The 19,249-nt window shown below is 53.1% G+C and overlaps 1 protein-coding gene across 2 annotated transcripts; it reads right to left on the reverse strand.

Moving 5' to 3' along the window:
- Positions 1–488: 488 nt before the first annotated feature.
- CNDP2 (carnosine dipeptidase 2) lies at positions 489–18,644 on the reverse strand. Of its 2 annotated transcripts, none has more exons than XM_032422792.1 (12): positions 18,570–18,644; positions 15,942–16,031; positions 14,679–14,822; positions 11,294–11,456; positions 9,442–9,530; positions 7,671–7,871; positions 6,557–6,641; positions 5,476–5,636; positions 3,367–3,531; positions 2,354–2,495; positions 1,999–2,146; positions 489–1,028 (listed from the first exon to the last, which is right to left on the reverse strand). In XM_032422792.1, exons 2-12 carry the CDS (start codon positions 15,999–16,001, stop codon positions 965–967), a joined length of 1,422 nt encoding a protein of 473 aa, XP_032278683.1. In that variant the 5' UTR covers positions 16,002–16,031; positions 18,570–18,644; the 3' UTR covers positions 489–964. The 2 variants fall into 2 exon arrangements, with proteins under 2 accessions (XP_032278683.1, XP_032278684.1); XM_032422793.1 differs by lacking the exon at positions 18,570–18,644 and adding an exon at positions 17,860–18,544 and having other exon boundaries at positions 828–1,028.
- Positions 18,645–19,249: the final 605 nt, after the last annotated feature.

Here is a 19,249-nt window from a genome sequence, read left to right on the forward strand (position 1 = left end):
CTCCCCCAGGCACAGAACCGCTTCTGCAAAGCTTATTGATGAACACCATCTTGTCAGCACTGCACGAAACTCCATCCCCTGACTAGAAGCCAGAGTTAAAGCACAACGACCTCGAGCGAGGTGGCTCAAAGGACTGAGCCACACGAGTGTTCCCAGTGAGCGAGTGGTGTCAGATGGGGAGAGGGATAGGGAGGCTGGGAGGAAGATGAAGAGGCTGCAGGGGACACGGGCTTCCAAGGACACTGCAGAGGAGAACCGGGGCTCTAAGAACCACCTCCCGTGTCACCATTCTGCCCTATTCAGTGTTGGGTGGGAGGACCCAGTGAATAGCACCACCACCCCTTGTGTGGGCTGGGGAGAGGAGGCAGGTGTGAGCCCCGCCCCGCCCCCCCACACGCCCCCACAACCAGCCATGTCCCCCGCACAGGACAGTGCGCCCCACCAGTGAGTCGGATGGGCAGGAACTCTCCCAGAGGCTTCATTTTTACTTTTTTATTTGGCAACACATACTGAGAACAAATAATCCTTCCAGTTAGGTTTAGGTTTTGAGGAATCACAATAAAGAGGAGACAGGAGACACCAGTACTGGTTTCAGGGCTTGAGACAAGGACAGAAGCCTCACGAGGGCGAAGGATCAGAAGGGGTGGCCCCTCGAGGCACCAGGTGCCCCTGACTGAATCTTCCGAGAGCGCGCGAGCCTGAGTCAGGAGGCAGAGACGGGACAGCAAGCACCAAGAGCTCTGTGCAGCCCAGCTGGACAGCAACCAGAACCTCCTACAGAACGGGTGCTTTTAGAGCCTGGCTATTCTCTGCAGACCTCACGCTGACCACCTCCAAGAACTCGGCGGTTACTCAGGCTGTGCCAGACAAGAGGGCGAGGAGAGAGACGAGCTGTGCTTTCCTGAGCGGCAGGGACAGAGCGAGGACAGGGGCGGGACTCCACGGCCAGGGGCGCCTCTCCCGTCTACAGCCGAGACACTTCATAAAGGTACGCAGCCAGCATTTTGGTTCCTTCTATGTAGTTGAGCCTGATGGAGAAGAACAAGCCGTCGTGTCGGCTGCTGTCCAGTGGTCCAGGAGCGCGCCCGGAATTCTTTTTGGGAGTCCCACCGTCCTGGATTGCTGGCCTTTAGTTCCACTGGCCTCGAGAATTTGGCCACCTGGTTCTCAAGTGTGGGTTCAGTCCATCTGCCCCACTAGGACCTGTCCTGGTCATGGTCTAACAGAATATACTAGGTCCACACAGTACTTAAGAAAAAGTGCCTCACTTTGATCACAGCCCCACCCTTTGTTGGGATAAGAGGCCTCCCCTTGTGCCTGGATACCCACGTCTCTGTCCCCTCCCTCTGCCTTTGTCTTAGCCCGCGACTAGCCCACCCTGCGACCCCCCTATGGCTCCTGTTCTCTGTCCTTCTCAGCTCTTCCATACTGACCATGGGTCCTCCCTGCCTGCCTGGGCCTCTCCTCACTGCGCTAACTCAGGGACCACCTTCTTTCCCTGTTGGTTAAAGAGCCCCCCTCGTGTCTGCATAAGCCAGGAACATCTAGAAGGGGCTTAGGAAGCCAGTAAGGACACTGATTTTCCAAACAGGCAAAGCGCGTAGGTTCTTTAGGAATCCTAGATGATGTCCTAAGACAGACACAGAGCACTGGCTGAACCCTGCTGTGAAGAATCCTCACCTCCCCATGGCCCCATCCCTGCCTTCCACCAGAAGTGCTCGCTACCCCAAAGATGGTGATAGCAAGCAGAGCACTGGCCTTGGGGGGCCAAACACCTGGCCCCTCCTGCTCTCCAATCAAAGCAGCCAGACAGGTGGGGAGGAAGCAGGCAGGGAGGGAGCAGGTGGGGAGGGAGCAAGAGGGGAGGGAGGAGGCGGGGAGGGTGGTGGAGGGGAGGGAGCAAGAGGGGCTGGAGGGCACACGGGGGCTCTCCGGGTTTCTCGCTGGCAGCCATGAGGAAATGAACCCAGGGGCAGGCCGGAGGACCCAGAGCCTCACCTGTTGAGCTTTTCATTCTGGGAGTGGGCACCATCATCTGCTGAGCCCACAGGCAGTAGCATGACATTCTTCCCAGTAGCCTCCTGAAAGGTCAAAGTCACAGGAATACTGCCGCCTTCCCTGGTCAAGTCGGGCTCGACACCAAACACTGGGGGAGAAGAGTAAGAGACATGGTGAGCTTACAAGTGGCGAGGCTGGGGATCCACTGCACACTTACTACCCAGCAACGTGAGTCCAAGCCCCGGGTATGGCTCGGGGCCGGCAGCCCCACTCTCCAGGTCGGCGGGGTCACAGCCCCGCTCGCACTGGGGGCTCTCCTCAGGGCCCTTGCCTGCGTCCCCAGGAGAAGTCTCACCTGTTTTCAAGGCTCTTCTCCCAGCCATGTAATGTGGGTGGTTGAAGTCAGACACCCAGGGCTTCCCACCATGGCCCATGTACACTTTGAACTTGTTGGGACTGCGCAGGTCAGCAAACTTCTTCGTCAGGTAGCTTGTGACCTGAGTCACAAACGAGACACAATGTATTCTAGCCTGGCACCTGATCCAGTGCTAGAGATCTCCTCTCCAGTGGTCTACGGTGGCTCTAGAGGGGGCCTACAACTAGTCTACGGTTAAGTCTACCACGAGTCTACACTGAGTCTACAAAGAGTCTATGACGGTTCTCATTTCCTGCTGTGAAACACTGAGCACAACTATGGTAACAAAAAAAGGGATTTTATCAAGAAACAAAATCCAGCAATTTGAAGGTGAAAGGTAATGCTTTCATTTCAAGCAATTCACCCTTTACACAGACGTTCCCATAGGATAATATTTAAATCAAATCTTTAAAAAATGTCCCTTGATTTGCTTTACAATATTCATCGCATCTAGACCAAAAGTGGAGGCCGGTGCTGACTGGGGCACATCTGATGACAAAATCTCAGGCCTCAGTTTCCTCGAAAGTCCTTGAGGCCATCTCTCCGGGAAATCTCAGATGAGGGCAGGGTGACTGCCCCCCAGTGTGCCCCCTCTGGAATTTACCCCTTCTGGAATCGTGCCCTTCCACTCCTCACACTGGCCCAGACGCAGCTCCTGTGGACTCTCACTTTAACCTACTCGGGCCAAAGTCAGCATGTGACCTGAAGCCTTACGATGAGGTCAGGGGTCAGGTTTTAGCATGCCTCAGCAGTGACAAAGGTCACACGTGATGCTTTTTATATGGCCTTTATCTTTGATCAGTTTCTGAACTGCTTATTCTAGTAATTACTGGGCTGGCAGGAGTCAAGAAGTGAGGAAGTGTGGGTCTGGGGTTCAGTGCTCTCCTAAAAGTCTTTACGCTCAGTCTCTGTCGTGGAGAAGCCCCTCCCCGAGTCCCAGCTCCCTCACATGCCTGCTTGCTGACAACTTCCGGAGTCATGTTTGGCACGAGCCTGATGGAGAACTTGCCGACCACTTTCCTCGGAATCACGGTCTTGGCCCCCGACCCAGAAAAGGCGCCTTCAATCCCATGGAGGGAGAGGGACGGGTACCGCCATCTGTGCATCAGGATGTCTTTCTGCAGAAAACAACAAAGCGGGTCAGGGGACAACACCGTCTGCTGACGAAGGAGACAGCAATGGCACCTGCGAAGTTCTTCCTAGTGGCCGCCGCCTGGGGTCTACACAGTCACAGGCAGGCAGTGCAGACCCTGGAGGGCTGAGAGGAGCCCGCCCCAGATGTGCTCTGGGACCGGCTCTGACACACCACGAAGGGGGGGCTCTGCCACACTCCGAACAGCCTCAAGTGTGGCATCCCGGCCTCACTGCGGCTCAGGACGCAGAGGCATCAGGACCCAGGACGAAGAGGGCAGCACAACGCAGGCCACCTGTGAGCTCCCCGGCCCCCAGGGGAACAGAGGGCAGGGGTAGTTCCTACTGGGAGGAGAGCCAGGGCCATCCACTGAGTCCTGGGCCCAGTGACCACGGACAAGCATCATCGTCACCCTCTGCCAAGGGGACTGGCACAGAGCAGGCCCTCACCTCCGAACGTACGACTGATACCACGGCCCCCCACGCCCCCTGCACCCCAGCAGCGGCACAAGACAAGTCAAAAGAGGACACGGGGCCACCTGACCAACAGGCTGGCGAGGAGAAACGTGCCAGGGCCCCGGGGCTACTCAGGGACTCAGCCACCTAATGTGTGGACTTCCATTTGTGAACCAGATAGGGTCAGTGAGACCTAGAAGGGAGACGCGTGGCCCGAAACGCAAACACCTTACGCAAACACAGACACCAAGTGGAAGGCAACAAGGCCGGAGCAAACGGAAGTTTGTTCAGAAACCCACTTTCCCAGACGCGCCCCTGCCCCTGACTAATCTCTCCCGGCCTCAGGCCCCGAATGACAGCTGCCCATGAGGGCCTTCCGCAACCCCCACCCCCCCCACCACCTGCGAGTTCTTGCTCCACTCGGGCCCACCAACTCTCCCTGGTGTGTGGCCTGCTTCGGAGGTGCCCCCACGCCCGCCCGGCCCCCACGCCACCAGCTCCAGGCTCTCCCCTGCAGCAGCACAACTGGTCTCCCCGCCTCACTGCACCCGCTCCAAACCCGCAACGCCTCTGCCACGGCCTGCCCACGAGGGAGGTCTGATCGGCTCACCCTCTGCTCCAACCCATCCGTCCACCGTCTTCCAGGAGAGCACACGAGCTCCTCGGCACACCACAGGCCTGCATGCCAGGCCTTTTCAGTCTGAATCCCAGACCTCCCCGGCCGGCCCTCCCCACAAACAGCCAGACTCCCCGTGCCCCGCTCTGCTGCTCACCCCTCCCGACCGCCACAGGCCTCCCCCCTCCCAGGCACACAGGGCTCCAGACCCTGGAGGGGCCTCCACACTCTTTCACACTTCTTTGCCCATTAGTCTCCTGGAGAGATGAAACTCACGGGCTGGGCCTGGAGAATATGCCCAGAAGAATATGGCCTGGCCATATTCTTCTTGCGCCCCAGGGCCTGTTGCTGCAATTCAACTAATGGCTACATCAGATGTAAACTTATACTCACGCCTCACAAGCCAGGAACCAGACCACTTAAGAGAAAAATCCTAACACAATTTTTTCTTAATAGTTAACTAACCACTTTGTGCAAATGCTTTCCACCTTTTCCAACAGGTCCCCGGCTGTTAGGGATGCCCTCAATCACCTCTGGGCCCAGCGGTCAAACATCATTCTACAAGTGCAAATCAGGCAAAAGCTACCTGCTACTATGTGTGCTCTGCGCACGTTCTCCAGCTCGAGTTGTCACAAGTCAACATGTGACATTTTTAAAAACCTCCCAATTCCAATTCCAAGCCCGGTAACATGCTGCTTTCCAGTGTCGGAACCATCCGAGGGCTCCGGGGCACACGCATCTGCACAGATGTCTGGCGGCACCTCTGGCTCCCGCCCTCGGGGGTCCCCTGCCCAGGGCACGGTGGGAGGCCTTGCGAGCGGACAGACCGGGCGGCGGGCGGACCCGGGGGCGCACGCACCTTGCAGCTGTGCAGCAGAGTCTCTGCCCCCACGTCCCGGGCGTACTCCTCCAGGTCGAAGTCGATCTTGTCGTAGAGGCCCAGCTCGTCCTCCGTCACGGGGGCCACTGCCTCGTTGATGCCAGGGATGAGGATCTTTCCCTTCCTATCCACCAGAGAGCCTGGGAGGGCACGGAGGAGGGGCGCTCAGCAGGCAGGAGGCACAAACACAGCAGCGCTTACCACGGGGGCCCGGAGCCCACCCCCCGTCCCCCCGTCCCCGCCCCGGGGCAGAGGACCAGGAGCTTCGCAGTGACATTTCCTGGGCATGCAGAGCACTCGAGCACTGCCTAGGAACAACTAGTTAAATATCTAAACAACCCAGTGAGGTGAGCAGTACCATCTTCCCACTTTAACACAGAGACAGAGATGCAGAAGGGTGGGTGACCTGTCCCCTGTCACAGACCAGGAGACAGACCGAGCAGACTGCCTCCCACAGGCTTCCTGTAAAAGCCACTACACTCATTAATATTTCTTTTTTAATCCATGTTCCACAAGAAACTAGCTGCTCCCAAGCGAAGGAGGCCAAGACAAAGAGAACAGAGTAGACTCCCATATGGCAGCCGCTACCGGAGAGGGAAGGAGAAAGAACTTAGGCAAATCCCGGGGTGAGGCAAAGTTACATGCAGCCTTAAACTAGCAGGATGCTGGGAGGACTGGGCTGGGCCTCCCTCCCGCAGAGCTGAGCACGCAGGAGCCCTGGCTGGGGGCCACAGCGTCAAACAGACCGAGGCGGGCGCCCTCCGAGGGGCGCAAACTACAACTGTGTCACGTGATCCTAGGGGCCAGCTCAGACAGGGCCGAACGGAGCCAGGGGCTGCCCTAGTTGGGTCCCAGAGGCAAGGCAGGGTTTAGTGACACACGGAGGCACCCGGGAGACAGACGCAGAAATGAAGCATGTCCATCTTTCAAAGGGAATGGTGAGCGGAAGGAAGTAGCAACAGGGAAAGAGATGAAAGCACCAACTGCTGAGGACAGCCCGAAACAAGCCACTCCAGCTTCTCTCCCAAGTCACGAAGCAGCAACTGAAATCCGTGCTTACCCATCAACATGATGAGATCTGTCATGGCCTCATGCACCGAGCCCCCGTACACGCCAGAATGGAGGTCTTTGTCACTGCACTCCACCTGGACGGAAACAGAGACCCCTCTACCTGCTGCTCAGCAGGAACTCAGCCTCCTCATGTGACAGTGAAGTGAACGAAGAACATTCACAATTCTCAAAATCAAAATCTGTTTCCTCAAGGAGCAAAGCAAAGCATTTCCTAAATTATAAAACTTCAGCAGCAACAAAAGAAATACTCTCGGCAACGCTGACCAGGGGCAAGTGGGGGTGCTGACCACAGGTGAACACACATGGCTTCACAAAGACCCTGCGCTTTTCTGATGAAACGGGACACCCACCATGAAAAGTAGCCTGTAAGGACCTTGGGCCTGAGGACCTAGGGCCAGATCCCGCCCCCCCGCTCCCCCTCATTAGCCTGTGATCAGGGTCAGGTTTGAGGCCTCACCAGGCCTGAGTCTCCACACCTGTAAAATGGCAAAGTGGGAGCATCTGACTCACAGCCACTGGGTTCTTGCGTCAGACTATTTGTAAAGCAGTCTTGAGAGACGAAGCGCTCAGGGCAGCAATGAGGATGATTCTGGCATTTTCAGCCTCCAAAACACTCCCTCACAGGAACCAATCCGCCCTGTGTGCTAGGACCCACCCTCGTCTGTGGAGGGGATGCAGGCTCAGCTGAGCATGGCCCTCCCACTCCGCCCCTGCGCCCGGCTTCTGTGTAGAGCACAACCACTCAGTTCCCTCAAGATCTCTGGTCCAGGCAGACCTAAGGGCTCAAATGTGAACATCTTAATTTTTAACGGTAAGTCTGCAATGCTTTGCTTAAGTCAGTCTTAAATGGGCTACAGCAGTTCATCTTTCCTCAACTGCTCCAAGGCAATTCTCCAAACACCCTGTAGCTTGAGGTGGCAGGAAACGGACTCTGGCTGGAGAATCTCGAAGTGTGAAGACCCAGCCTGCTGAGAAGCCTCTGGGCTTCTCCCTCACATGCATGGCCCCCTTCCTGGGACTGGCCCACTGCATGCTACGGAAGGACAAGGGACACTACAGGCTGGGAAGAGACACCACGAAACACAGAGAACTTGACATGATACCTCAATGAAAAAGTAGCAAATGCCCCTGAGACCGTATGTGATGCAGGGCTTCTTCTTCCCCAGCCAGTAATTGTCAGAAATGCAGACGTAGTCCACATCTTTGAAGAATGTGTCTTTATGGGAAAAAATCAGGTCGTCCAAGCCTTCAGAGCCCGACTCCTCCATGCCTTCCAGACAGAACCGAACATTGACTGGAATTTCCTATGAAAGGGAAATGAGCATTGGGAGGCATTCAGTTCTCATGTGCTTTTATTTCTTAGACACCACAGACAGGAAGTCACCAAATGCTTTGCAATCACAAATTTCAAATACTCAACTTCCTCCAGACCCACCGCTCAGGCGGGCTGTGTGCGCCCTGTCGTGACCCTGTCCTCACGTGCTGGGCAGTGAGGGGACATGCACGGAACCAACCGCAGTGCCACCCTCACTGGGGACTCCTGCCAAGGACGCCACAGTGTGACCACGCTTCCTATCCCCAGGGGCCTCTGCACTCACCCAGCGCGAATCAGGAGTCTCCAGGGAAGCCCGAGCGGCTCTCTCCACGACACAGACAAAACCAGTCTTCATCTGCGCCAGGGACCAATCGCCACACCCACATGCCAGAGCAAGTAGGGGCCTGCTCCTATTTCCAGGCGCTCTGCACTATGACCCCCTCTCCATGCTGAAGGCCCTTCTCCCCAAGAGCTGACAGTCACCGCGAGGCGCCGCCGCCCACTTGGCTACTGCTCTGCAGTTTCTCAGGCCCCCCAGGCTTGCAGTGAGGCAGGCGGCCCTTCCAGATGAGAACGTGAAGCTGCACCCAAGCGAGGTGACTTGCCGGAGGTCAGAGGCTACAAAATGGCAGAACCCCGCCGTGGACGCAAATCCATGGAGTCCTCCCCCCGACAGCCCTCTGCACCACCCAGCTCGCCTCCCCCTTTCTCTCAGATGAAATCTTTCCTAGGACCCTGGCACATGGAAAGGATGGAAGCTCTGCCCTGCATACAGCCACCCTCCCCTCGGTCACCCCGGGTCCCAGGGGGCCCTGGAGAAGGGGGAGCCTTCCCAGCCCCTGAGCCCAGTCAGTTGGAGGTTCTGAGCCTCAGCTCCCTCCTGTGCAAAATGACACCTCGGACCAGAGTCCCCGTCCCTCTTCAGATCCACCATTCTACCGTCTGACAAAAACGCTTGTCTTATTATTCTTATTTTATCATGGTACTAGATAAAACACAATGCAAAAAGTGGGTCTACACAATGGTCAGGATTAGTTTAAAAACAGTTGAAAAGATCAGTAAGTAACAAAATACAAAGTCTCTGACAGCTGGAATTCTAGGCACCCTGTTCCTCCCTACTTTTCTATTTTACAAACTTTAGGCAGGAACAGATATTTCACATTAAGGAAATGTATCTTAAAAAATAAAAATTTTTCAGGAGGATAAAAACCACCCTGAGAAAGCTAGGGGTTGCCCACCACCACAGAGCCCAAGACTTGGCCTCTAGGTGAGCCGTCTCAGAGGTGGAGCCTGGGGCTGAAAACTCGAATTTCAGATGCTGGCTGGATTCCTGCTGAGTCATCAGTACCATGGCCTCTGGGCGGCTGTAAAACAATCACAATTCCTAAAGCTGGAAAACAAACCTATGATCTTATATCTGATCCCACTGTGCTGATGCGGTTTTGGGGGACCTTGCTTTCTCATATCCCAGTGATCTTTGATCTTTATTGGCTGTTCTGGGGACAGACAGCCCTGCTTTGTATGGCTGTGACAGAGCCAGGCAGTTAGACGTGAAGTACCTGATTTGTCTTCTGGAAGGCTTCCAGGGCGTTCAGCCAGCCGGCCACTGGCCCCTTATCATCGGTTGCACCTCTCCCATACAATTTGCCTACAACAGCAATCAGCAAACTCAGTTACAATCATGATGAAATAGACAAAGTGTCTTGTTGGAGCACAGCTGAGAGCATCATAGCACCACCACGGGCAGCTGTCCTGAGACCTCCTCTTCCAACCAGAAGCCCCGTTTTCATTCTGTCAGAGGCCCGAGTCCCCATCCTACACTATTATGAGGCCCTGCCAGAGAATCCACCATAATCTAAGAGCAAGCCGCATGGATGCTCCCAAGTTGCCCTCCCCTTCTTCCAGCGGACACAGTAGTCGGCCAGCGCTCCGGTCCCTGCTGACCCAGGGCGTGGACTGCCGAGCCAGCTCAAGGGGGCCCTGCCAGCCGGCTAGTTACTTCAAATCTACCTCCACAACCAGCTGGTAGCAGTTAAGAGTAGGCAACCTGGTCATATGTCGGACCCCCAATGCACCATCATCAAGAGAGAACTATGAATCTCACACAAGCCCAATTCTGACACCTAATTTGGTAAAGAAAAGAACAGGTTTATTATTTACTGCTCCAGGTCATCACTTTGAAAACCAAAGGACGTGGAACTGCTTCTCCTCCACCTAATTAGTCACAGGGCCCCCACCCCCACCCCGCACACACACTCCTGGGACCCCTAACAAAGGCAGGTGGGCACTGGCCACCACGAAGGACACTCGGCCATCAAGCCCAGACGCCGCTCCCTGCCCTGTCATATGATGCAGAGCTCATCAGAGGGGGACCAGGCCGGAGGAAGGACAGCACTCAGGCAGAGGCGTGCTCATGGTTCAGTTCCTCTCTGGCCAGGTCTGCAACGGCCAGGCCTCGGACTTCCTCATTCTCAGCCTGTTTTTAATATTTGACAGTTTCAACATGACCACCCCAAAGCAGCATGACGCTTCGAGCCATCGCTACCTTGGGAATTTCCATCAATTAAACCCACTTTTCACAAAAGCTACAGAGTTCTCCTAAAAAGCATCCTCGTTCCTGTGACAAGCACTGACTGAATCGCTCACTCCAGCACGCCAGAACTGTGCTGGACAGAGGCTCACAGGGCGATGTGGTCCCTCCCTCCCGGGCTCCCCGACAAGGAGAGGGACAGCATGCGGCCAGCTGACCACAAGGAAGCTCATCTGTGGCATGAGGTGTTATCCCAGCTCTACCGAGGGCGCCTGTCTGTCTGTCTGTCAGGAGCAGGGAGGGGCGGAGTGCGAGGCCTCCCAGAGGGGCAGTGGGTGCAGAAGCTGGGGTCATGTGACACAGGCGCCAGAGGAGCAATGAGGGGAGACGAGCAGGCCGAAGAACCCGCTGGGTCTCCCGGGAGGTGTCAGGGAGAGACACATCACACTGAGGTCATCATGTGGCAGGGAAAAGAAGGGAGGAGGACCCACGACTTCAACAAGCAATAGGAGAGCTCTCGGTAGGGGATGAGTGTCGGCTGCAGAGGAGGCCTGCGGGAGCAGGGCGGGGGTGAGGACGACCTCCAGGTTTGTGGTGCACGGGGCAGGGGAGGCGGAGGGACCCTGTGGCGGCGGTGAGACGGGGAACGAGGAGGAGGGCAGGCTGGAGAGCCGAGACACAGAATTCTGCTCCAGACCGTGGCAAGGGGAACAGCCGGTAGAAATGTGGGTCTAACGCTCAATAGGAGCCCAACGGAAAGTCAGCAGTTGTGCTGTGATCACGACTGCGGTGTGGAACTGAATTTCCTCAGAGATGTTGCTGCAAGTGAAAAGTTTCCTCGATCGTGCACAGTAACGGACACGGCTGAAAGCATCCCTTACCGTCGCGTTCCACCAAGGTGAAGGGCTCGCTGTCCCAGCCATCCTCCAGGGCTGCCGGCTGCACATCCAGATGTCCGTAAATACACACGGTTTTCTTCTGCGGGTTGGAGCCCAGCTTGCCGAGTAAAATGGGAGGGAGCGGTATCTCAGAGCCATCAGGGAGCTAAGAGTCGAGAAGGAAGCAATCGAGGACAGCCTTTGTTTTGAAAATTCGGTGCTTATAGTAGATATTAAAATACCTGGAGTATTTTTATGTGTTCTTATCAATCAGCCTACATTGTAGAGTTCAAGAACATACTGAGTACTCAGACCGCATAATGTTCACCAACTGTAGACAGTTTGGTAAATTTTTAAAGGCTGATTTTTTCTTTAACTTTTACATTAATAATATATTATGAAGACTAAGTTTGGGGTACAACTTTGCTCATTATTTTCTAAAATAATGGATGAAAACTACTACCATCTTAAAGCAGGAGATACATGTTTGAAATTCTGCATGTGGATCACAATTTTGCACATAAAAGGATGCAGACCAGAACAGAAGGGAAGGGAAGAGAATTTGCAGCAAGCCACACTAAAGCCAGCAGTGAGAGCTGGTGTTCCTTCTAAGCTCCCTCCCCACGCCTAACCAGTCTCCTACAAGCCCCTAAGAACGGGAGTGGGGGGGCAGGGTCTCAGTCACAGCACTAAGTGGACAGGTACTTTAGGTAACGTGCCAGGCTGCCGGGATTCTTGCAGGATTTGTCTTTCCAGTGAATTGCACTCAGAAACACTCACCTCAGTAACTCTTGGCAAGCCCAAAGTACCCATGTACAGCCCTGGGACTCAAGGTCGCCCACCCACATGAACCACCCCCAGGGCTGGGTTCTCGCACCGCTTCCCGAAGGACAGCCCCAGCCATGAGGGGCAAAAAATCGTTCCTTAGACTCACTGCCCTGGTCACACATGACATGTGGCACTGTGGTTGCAGCTGGCCCTCCACTGGCCTCAGGAGAATCATGAGTTTTAAATGACAGATTTTCTCTAAATAAATTTCTACTCAGTATAGCTGAAATACTGAAATACTTTACCATTTTTCTAAGATACCAAGATTTGGGCCCACAAATAAATTTGTACTGAAATTCAGGTTGCAAATTGCAAATCTCTGCCGGGTATCCCTAACTACTCAGAACAGGGAAGAATGAAGTCTGGCTAGAAACACAGTCAAGTGCTTACAGGGCTACCACGCCATCCTCTACCAGAGTACCTGTCTGAGCAGAAGTCTTTGACAAGGATTCCACATGTCTCCCCCTTCTGCCCCATCCCCACAGCCACCACCCACGGGCCCTATTCTGTCCTCTGCACTTTGTTCACTTCTTCCCTCACGTCGCTTCTTGCTCAGGAGCCATGGCTGTTCCATTTCCTGAGCACTTCTGTCTAGAGGTCAGGCCCCCAGTGACCAGGTCCCCCACATTTCCTGGCCATGCACCCTTTCCATCCTCCTGCCTGGGCAGCGGCTAGGCAGCAGATAGGCCCAACCTGACGTTACTTACAGCAGCCTTGGCAGTGGGCCTAATACCAAAGAGCCTGCCATCAGCCTTTCCCACAGTCCATGCCTGCCCACAAGCCTCGCCCACCAGGGACCCGGGCTCTGAGGTCCATCACTAGGACCTGGGCTCCAAATGTCCTCTGTCCCCTGTAAGCCTGAAGATGCCTCGGCTTCTGCATGTACACGTGGTAACACCCAATTCCACCTCCACACCTGCCCCAAGTCATCACGGCTTCCTAAAACACGGAACACTGCCACCACGTGAAGTGACTGGAAGAGAAGCTCCAATGGGCTGTCACCTCACAAGGATCTTTGCAGAACTTTTCTAACAATGATGAAATCTGTCAATTCCTTGATAAGAAAGGGTCTTAAGTAATTCGAGAGTATCGCAGTCACTTATCATTTGTGGAAGGCCCTTTCTGAAGAAATGCACTGCAACGTCAGTGTAACATAGAATAAATCTATTGTAATGAAACAACTCTTGTAAATTATTTGCCACCTAGATTTTTTTTCTTTTTTTTAATATATTAGGAAAAAAGGTAGGAGGAACAAACCGATTATGCTTCTACAAGAAAATAATACAAAGAAACTTGATTTATTCTCTCACAAGTGGGGAAAAGTGCTGGGAAGCTATAGTATATCTTAGGTCAATTTGTGGCCAAATGAAATCTCATAAAACAATACTGGATTGGGAATCAGGAGACCCACGTTTGAATCTCCTTCACCATCAACTGAGGGATGCCCAGTGGAGATACAGTCCACCTGGGCCTCTGGGTTCTTCTCTTTATGAAAAGACCAGATGCAGCTGAATGTCCACACATAAAGCCCCAAGACTATGATACCAGTGGACACTTAAATCACCAGGCAAGAGAACCGAGATAAGCCAAACCCTGTCACACCCTGCAATTTAAAAGAATATTACAAACTTGGAAAATATAGGACATGAAACCTGCCATTGGCATGGGACTTGAAATCGTCTGAGACTAAAAAAGCAAAATAATATACCATTAGTGAGATGGTTCGTTCTTGTCAGGAAGAAAATGAACCAATGTCACCTGTCAGAATCCTGCAGTAAAGTGCAGTCAATGCTTACAGGGCTACCACGGCCCCACACAAAGTAGCTCATTTTCAGGAACCAAGTCATAAGAAAGTGCTTTTTCCACCAGCTGGGATGCAGGGGGCATAGCACTGTGAGTGGGGGTCTTCATCACTTTTACCCCTACACGGACAGTGTGCAATTTCCTAGTTTGAATGCACACTGCTTTCTAGGGAGCAATCCCAGTGATTTCCTAAGAGTGGCCCTGACATTTACTTATTTCTTCTTCTTCTTCTTCTTTTTTTTTTTTTTTTTTCAAGTAGACTCCACGCTCAGCATGGAACCCAAATCGGGGCTTGAACTCACAACCTGAGATCAAGAGTCAGACGCTTAACCCACTGAGCCATCCAGGCATCCCAACATTAACTTACTTCTGAGTAACCTCAACAGCTCTCCCACCTGGAGAAAACTGCTGAGTATTATAAAAGCTTTGCCCCAATCCAACTGAGGAAATCATATAGTTTTAGTGTCCCAATCAGGCCTTTTCTATTTGTTTTAAAGACAAGCAGGTTATCTGAAGCAAAAGATGGTTTAAGAATATGCTCGGTCCTAGACGCCTGCATGGCGCGTCAGTTGAGCGTCATGATCTCAGGGTCGTGAGACAGAGCCCCACGTTGGGCTCCGCCCTCAGCATGGAGTCTGCTTGAGATTCTCTCTCCTCTGGCCCTCCCCCCAGCTCACAGAACTCTCTCTCTCTCTAATAAATCTTCGGTAGGTCTGCTAACTGTGGTTCTGTAATTCCCAGAGCGCCAGCACCATACCTTCTGTTTTCCAATATCTACCAATTCCACAGAGCCACCCAACTGCTTGATCTCCGCAGCGGCAACCTCCATCATCCTCTTGATTTCGCCTCTTTTCTCGGGCCATGCAGATACACTCTGGATGGCCACCCACTCTGCAAGTTTCTGTTTGTGGATAATAAGCAAGAAGGGATTCTGAAAAGGTGCTCCTTTAAGGAAGAAAGGTATTCATAAATTTGCCGGTTTCGGGCAGCCAAAGTTGATTTGCTTCCTGCAACCAGCCCATATTTAAACATGATGGCTAGATGTCCAAGAAGAGCTATCATATTTGCTTTTTGTTTAAGATTTAAAAAAAAAAAAACCTGTCTGTATTGACCCTGTTTCAAGAACTACAGCATAACAAAAAATGTCAGAATGTGTTTTTAACCATTAAGCATGAGATGAGTGTGAAATGTACAAAGTTCTATAAATAAGTTTATAACTGAATCTAACAAAATTACAACTGCAACATACAGAAAATACCCAACATTTTCACAGTCTAAGTTAGTTATTCATGCTCACCATGGCCAAGTTCTTTAAAGTATAATTTTTAGAATGAGAGCTAAAGATTTCATCTGAAATGTGTCTTCCAAGAATAACTTTAAAGCACAATTCTTTAATGTCAAGAAACAGATTTAATTTACAACATTACCAAATCATTTAAAACAGATGAAATACAAAAAAAAAAAAAAGCTAGAAGTTCTTTATATCTACTACAAGAAATTGTAGATGGAGATTAAACAAAAACTCTGATTAGCTCTGCTATTTCTAGAAACATATACATATATTAAGACTTCCTGTCAAAAGCCGCAAGTATAACTTACATACTGTAATGCGGAGGCAGAGGAGAAGACCTCTAGGTATCTCTGGTGTGGTGAGAGCTGTAAGATCTTCTCTCTTAGCGAACTTTAAGTATCTAACACAGTATTATTAACTACAGTCCCCACGCTGTTGTCTTCAATCCCTACTCAGAGGGACTGAGCTTACTCGTAACTCAAAGTCTGTACCCTGACTGGCCTCTCCCCATTTCCCGCAGGCCCCAGCAATCACCCTTCTTCTTTGTTTCTGCACGTTCAACTTTTTAAGATTCCATATATAAGTGAAATCATGCAGTATTTGTCTCACTCTGTCTAGACAGTATACTTAATTTAAATGGCATAGCTCCTACTAGTTTCTTGAAAGTTTCTCTGAGCCCCACTGGATTAAACCTAATTTTAATGTTTACTACAATAAATATTCCCTTACCTTAATGTAGCGATCCTGATTGTCATCGACATACTTAAACAGGGTAGTGAGGGCCGACATCTTTCAAGCAGACCGCACACCTTGAAGGTTCTTGGAAGGAAAAACCACCTGTCAGTCCTGCCTGCGGACGGGCCTGACTGAGAGGCAGTTAGGAAGGCACTTGTTTAAGTTGATAAAGGGCTGCTCCGCCCTCGATGTCATCACGAGGATTCCAGGAAGCAGCAGAGAAGCTTGGGGAAGCAGTTAGGGGCTCAGGGTGATCTCCCATTCTTTTCTCAGAAGGAAAATTATGTGTTAAAATGGCACATAACTGAAGGAAGGGCCTGAGCTGAAGACAATCTGATGAAAATTAGAAGTAGGTAGTTCCTGGTAACACTGATTTACCAGCACTTAAATTTTTTTAAAAGCACATAGAGAACTTCCCATTTACTATTACCACAGAGGAAATAATCCAAGAATCCCAGCAAAAGTGTCACATCCTGTCTGTTACTGTCACAAACCCACAACGCAGCAAACAAAACCCAGGGAGAGGTAGATAAATTGTTTTAAAAAGTTGATAACCGGAGCCCAGAAACAGTCAAAGGCAACATGTGACACCTCCACAAAGGCCTGATTAATGATTAAGAGAAAGGAACTTCCGTGGAACACACAGCCTCCCTCCAGGGTGCATTTGCTAACATCCCGTTTCTCCTGTGTGAGACCCAATACACTCTGCTCCACCTTGCAAGTATAGGGGAAAGGAAATCATCTGACCAGTCATCTTTAAAATCAATAGGCAACAAAAGGATTCTGGTTTGGGGACTTTCAAGATTGTCTCCACCCTCCGACTGATATTTCAAATTCCATCAAGAGGCAAGACTGGCCAGAAGCAGCAATGGGAAGAGCCAGACCACAGCAATACCAAGGATTTCAGAAATGCAGCTGTAGTCACAAGATCCTGTAACATCTAGGTAGTTCTAAAGGCCTGTGGATCGACACACTGTAGCCACAGAGTATTTTTTTCTTGGTATGGGATTCCAAAGTGATTGCTCAACAGAGGAGTGATGTATCTACAGTGACATCAGGCCTGGAGGCTGTTGAGGGGGTTGAGGAAATTACCCTCAATCTGTGTGCAGCAGGATTTCAGTAAGAACAGGTCAAACCACTCAGTTCTTAGAGCCTCCTTCTTCCTCTTCAAACACCCACCCCTGGGCATAAAATATTTACAAAGCTCCTAGCCTAGCCAGCTCAGCCTGCTTCAGCTGAGGCTTTTATCTGAAAGACAAGACAGTCCACAAACGCTGAAGAGGCATTTCATGAGCACTAGTAAGTCAAATTTTCATCTGTCTATCACCAGGAATGCAAACTGAGAAGCCATCTAGGGCAATATGCTACTGGGCACCTTTCATTCGGGTCCCTGGTCATGAAACAGCACAAATCCCAAGTTCACCGTGCATACTTTTCACTAGTGCAGCCAAATTAACCAATGACCTTCCGTTGGTTCATTCAAAGATACAACTACCTAAGTTGCACTTTTACCAAAGACTAAACAGAGCGCCGGCCTGCTCAGCTCTCCATGCCAGGTCCCCAGGGCTGGCTAAAAAGTAACTCCTTCTCTGAATTAGTAACCTCGTCAAAGGAGGTCAGGCCAGGGCCATTTTCGCCCTCCCACTCGGTTCTGCGTTATTCTTGTCCCAACCTGCCCCTCCTCCCCCATCCAGTACCCAAACCATGAAAGGAGCCTCCTTCAATGCGCGGTGAACCCCACTGATGAAGGTAAAAGCGCTGTGCTGGAGTGAACAAGAGCAAATATTACGCTTCCAAAATAAATGCCAGGAACTCTAGAATTTCCTGGGGGGACATAACTTAAATGATGAAGCTAGGGAGAGGGAAGGGCAAATGAGACCGGTAGCGCCTGGAACCGTCTAGCAATACCTACTAATGGCTTCTTTAGTTCTGAACTTCCCAGTGCTTGTCCCTCGGTAATTCGGAGCACTTCGTGGAGTACACAGACGCACGACTCCTGGCTTTAAACCGACCGAAGCCAGTGAAACGGGGGCGGGAACCTCCAATGCGCCCACTCCAGAGCCTGATCCCAAACATGTGTACAAACTACCCTTCGCCACTCCCCGCACACAGGAGGGACGCCTCGTGACGCCGGGTCTGCACGAGGAAGACCGTCCGGGCCCCCACCCAGGCCGTGGGGGGCCCCGCCCGGGGCCAGGACCAGTTCCATCTTCCCAATGAGGAAACAGGCTGAGGACACGACCGAGCGAGCCGCCCCAGACCCGCACACTGCAACCTTCCGGCCTCAAATGCCAGCGGGACCCAGCGACCCCTGACCCCGGGCCTCCGCCACAGGCTCCGCTGGACCTAGAAAGGCTTTAGTTTCCTGCGGGCCGCGTCAGGAGCACGCGGCTGACGGCCCTCTGCGCGTCCTTCCCGCCGCCCGCAGCCCGCAGCGCCCCGGACCCTCGGGAAGGCCTTCTTTTAACGGGGACACCCTCCCTTCCCGTCCCTGCTGGCCACGCGGACCAGGCGGTGGGCCAGGCCGCGGCCCAGCTCCCACAAGCTGAGGCGCGACTCCGGCTGTACACCGAGACCCACCCTCCTGGGTCCCGCCCGACTCGGCCCGCAAAAGCCCCTCACCCCTCAGCGGCCGCCGCGCCGGTTCCGCACCACGTGCCCGGTCACGCCCCCGGCGCGGGCCCGCCTCCCGCTGCCCCGCCCACCAATCCCGGGCCTCGCTCGGAGGGCTGGCGCGGCGCCCCGCCCTGCCCACCAATCCCGGGCCTCGTCCGGAGAGCCGGCGTCGCCCCGCCCCACCCCGCCCACCAACGGCTCTCCTTGCAGGAGAGCCGGCACCGCCTCGCCCCACGTCGCCCCGCCCACCAACCGCCGGCCTAGCTGGAGAGCCGGTGTCGCTCCGCCCCACGTCGCCCCGACCCGCCCCGCTCACCAATCACTGGGCTTGTTGGAGAGCAGGCGTCGCCCCACCTCGCCCCGCCCCCCAGCTTTGGAGTCGGGCGGAGGGTGGGATTCCCAGATTGAAACCCTAACCTCGCTTGCTTCCTTCTCCCTGCTTAGTTCCGCCGGGCCGGGTTCAGGTCCGTGGACGGCGATTTCCTGAGGTCCCAGGAGGGGGCCCACACCCCACCCTCGGGCCGCTCAGGCTGGTCCCAGGCGGTGCCACCTGCCGCAGCCTGGCCCTGGGGGTCACAGGGCCCCACCGGCCCCCTTTCCGAGGGAGGAGGCGTTTTAGGATTTAAATCCTCTGATCCCAGGAAGTGATGACGGAAGAAGACCCACCATTTATTTATGCTTATCTT

The sequence above is a fragment of the Phoca vitulina genome, unplaced genomic scaffold (assembly GCF_004348235.1).
Source record: "Phoca vitulina isolate PV1807 unplaced genomic scaffold, GSC_HSeal_1.0 scaffold27, whole genome shotgun sequence".
Classification (NCBI taxonomy): domain Eukaryota; kingdom Metazoa; phylum Chordata; class Mammalia; order Carnivora; family Phocidae; genus Phoca; species Phoca vitulina.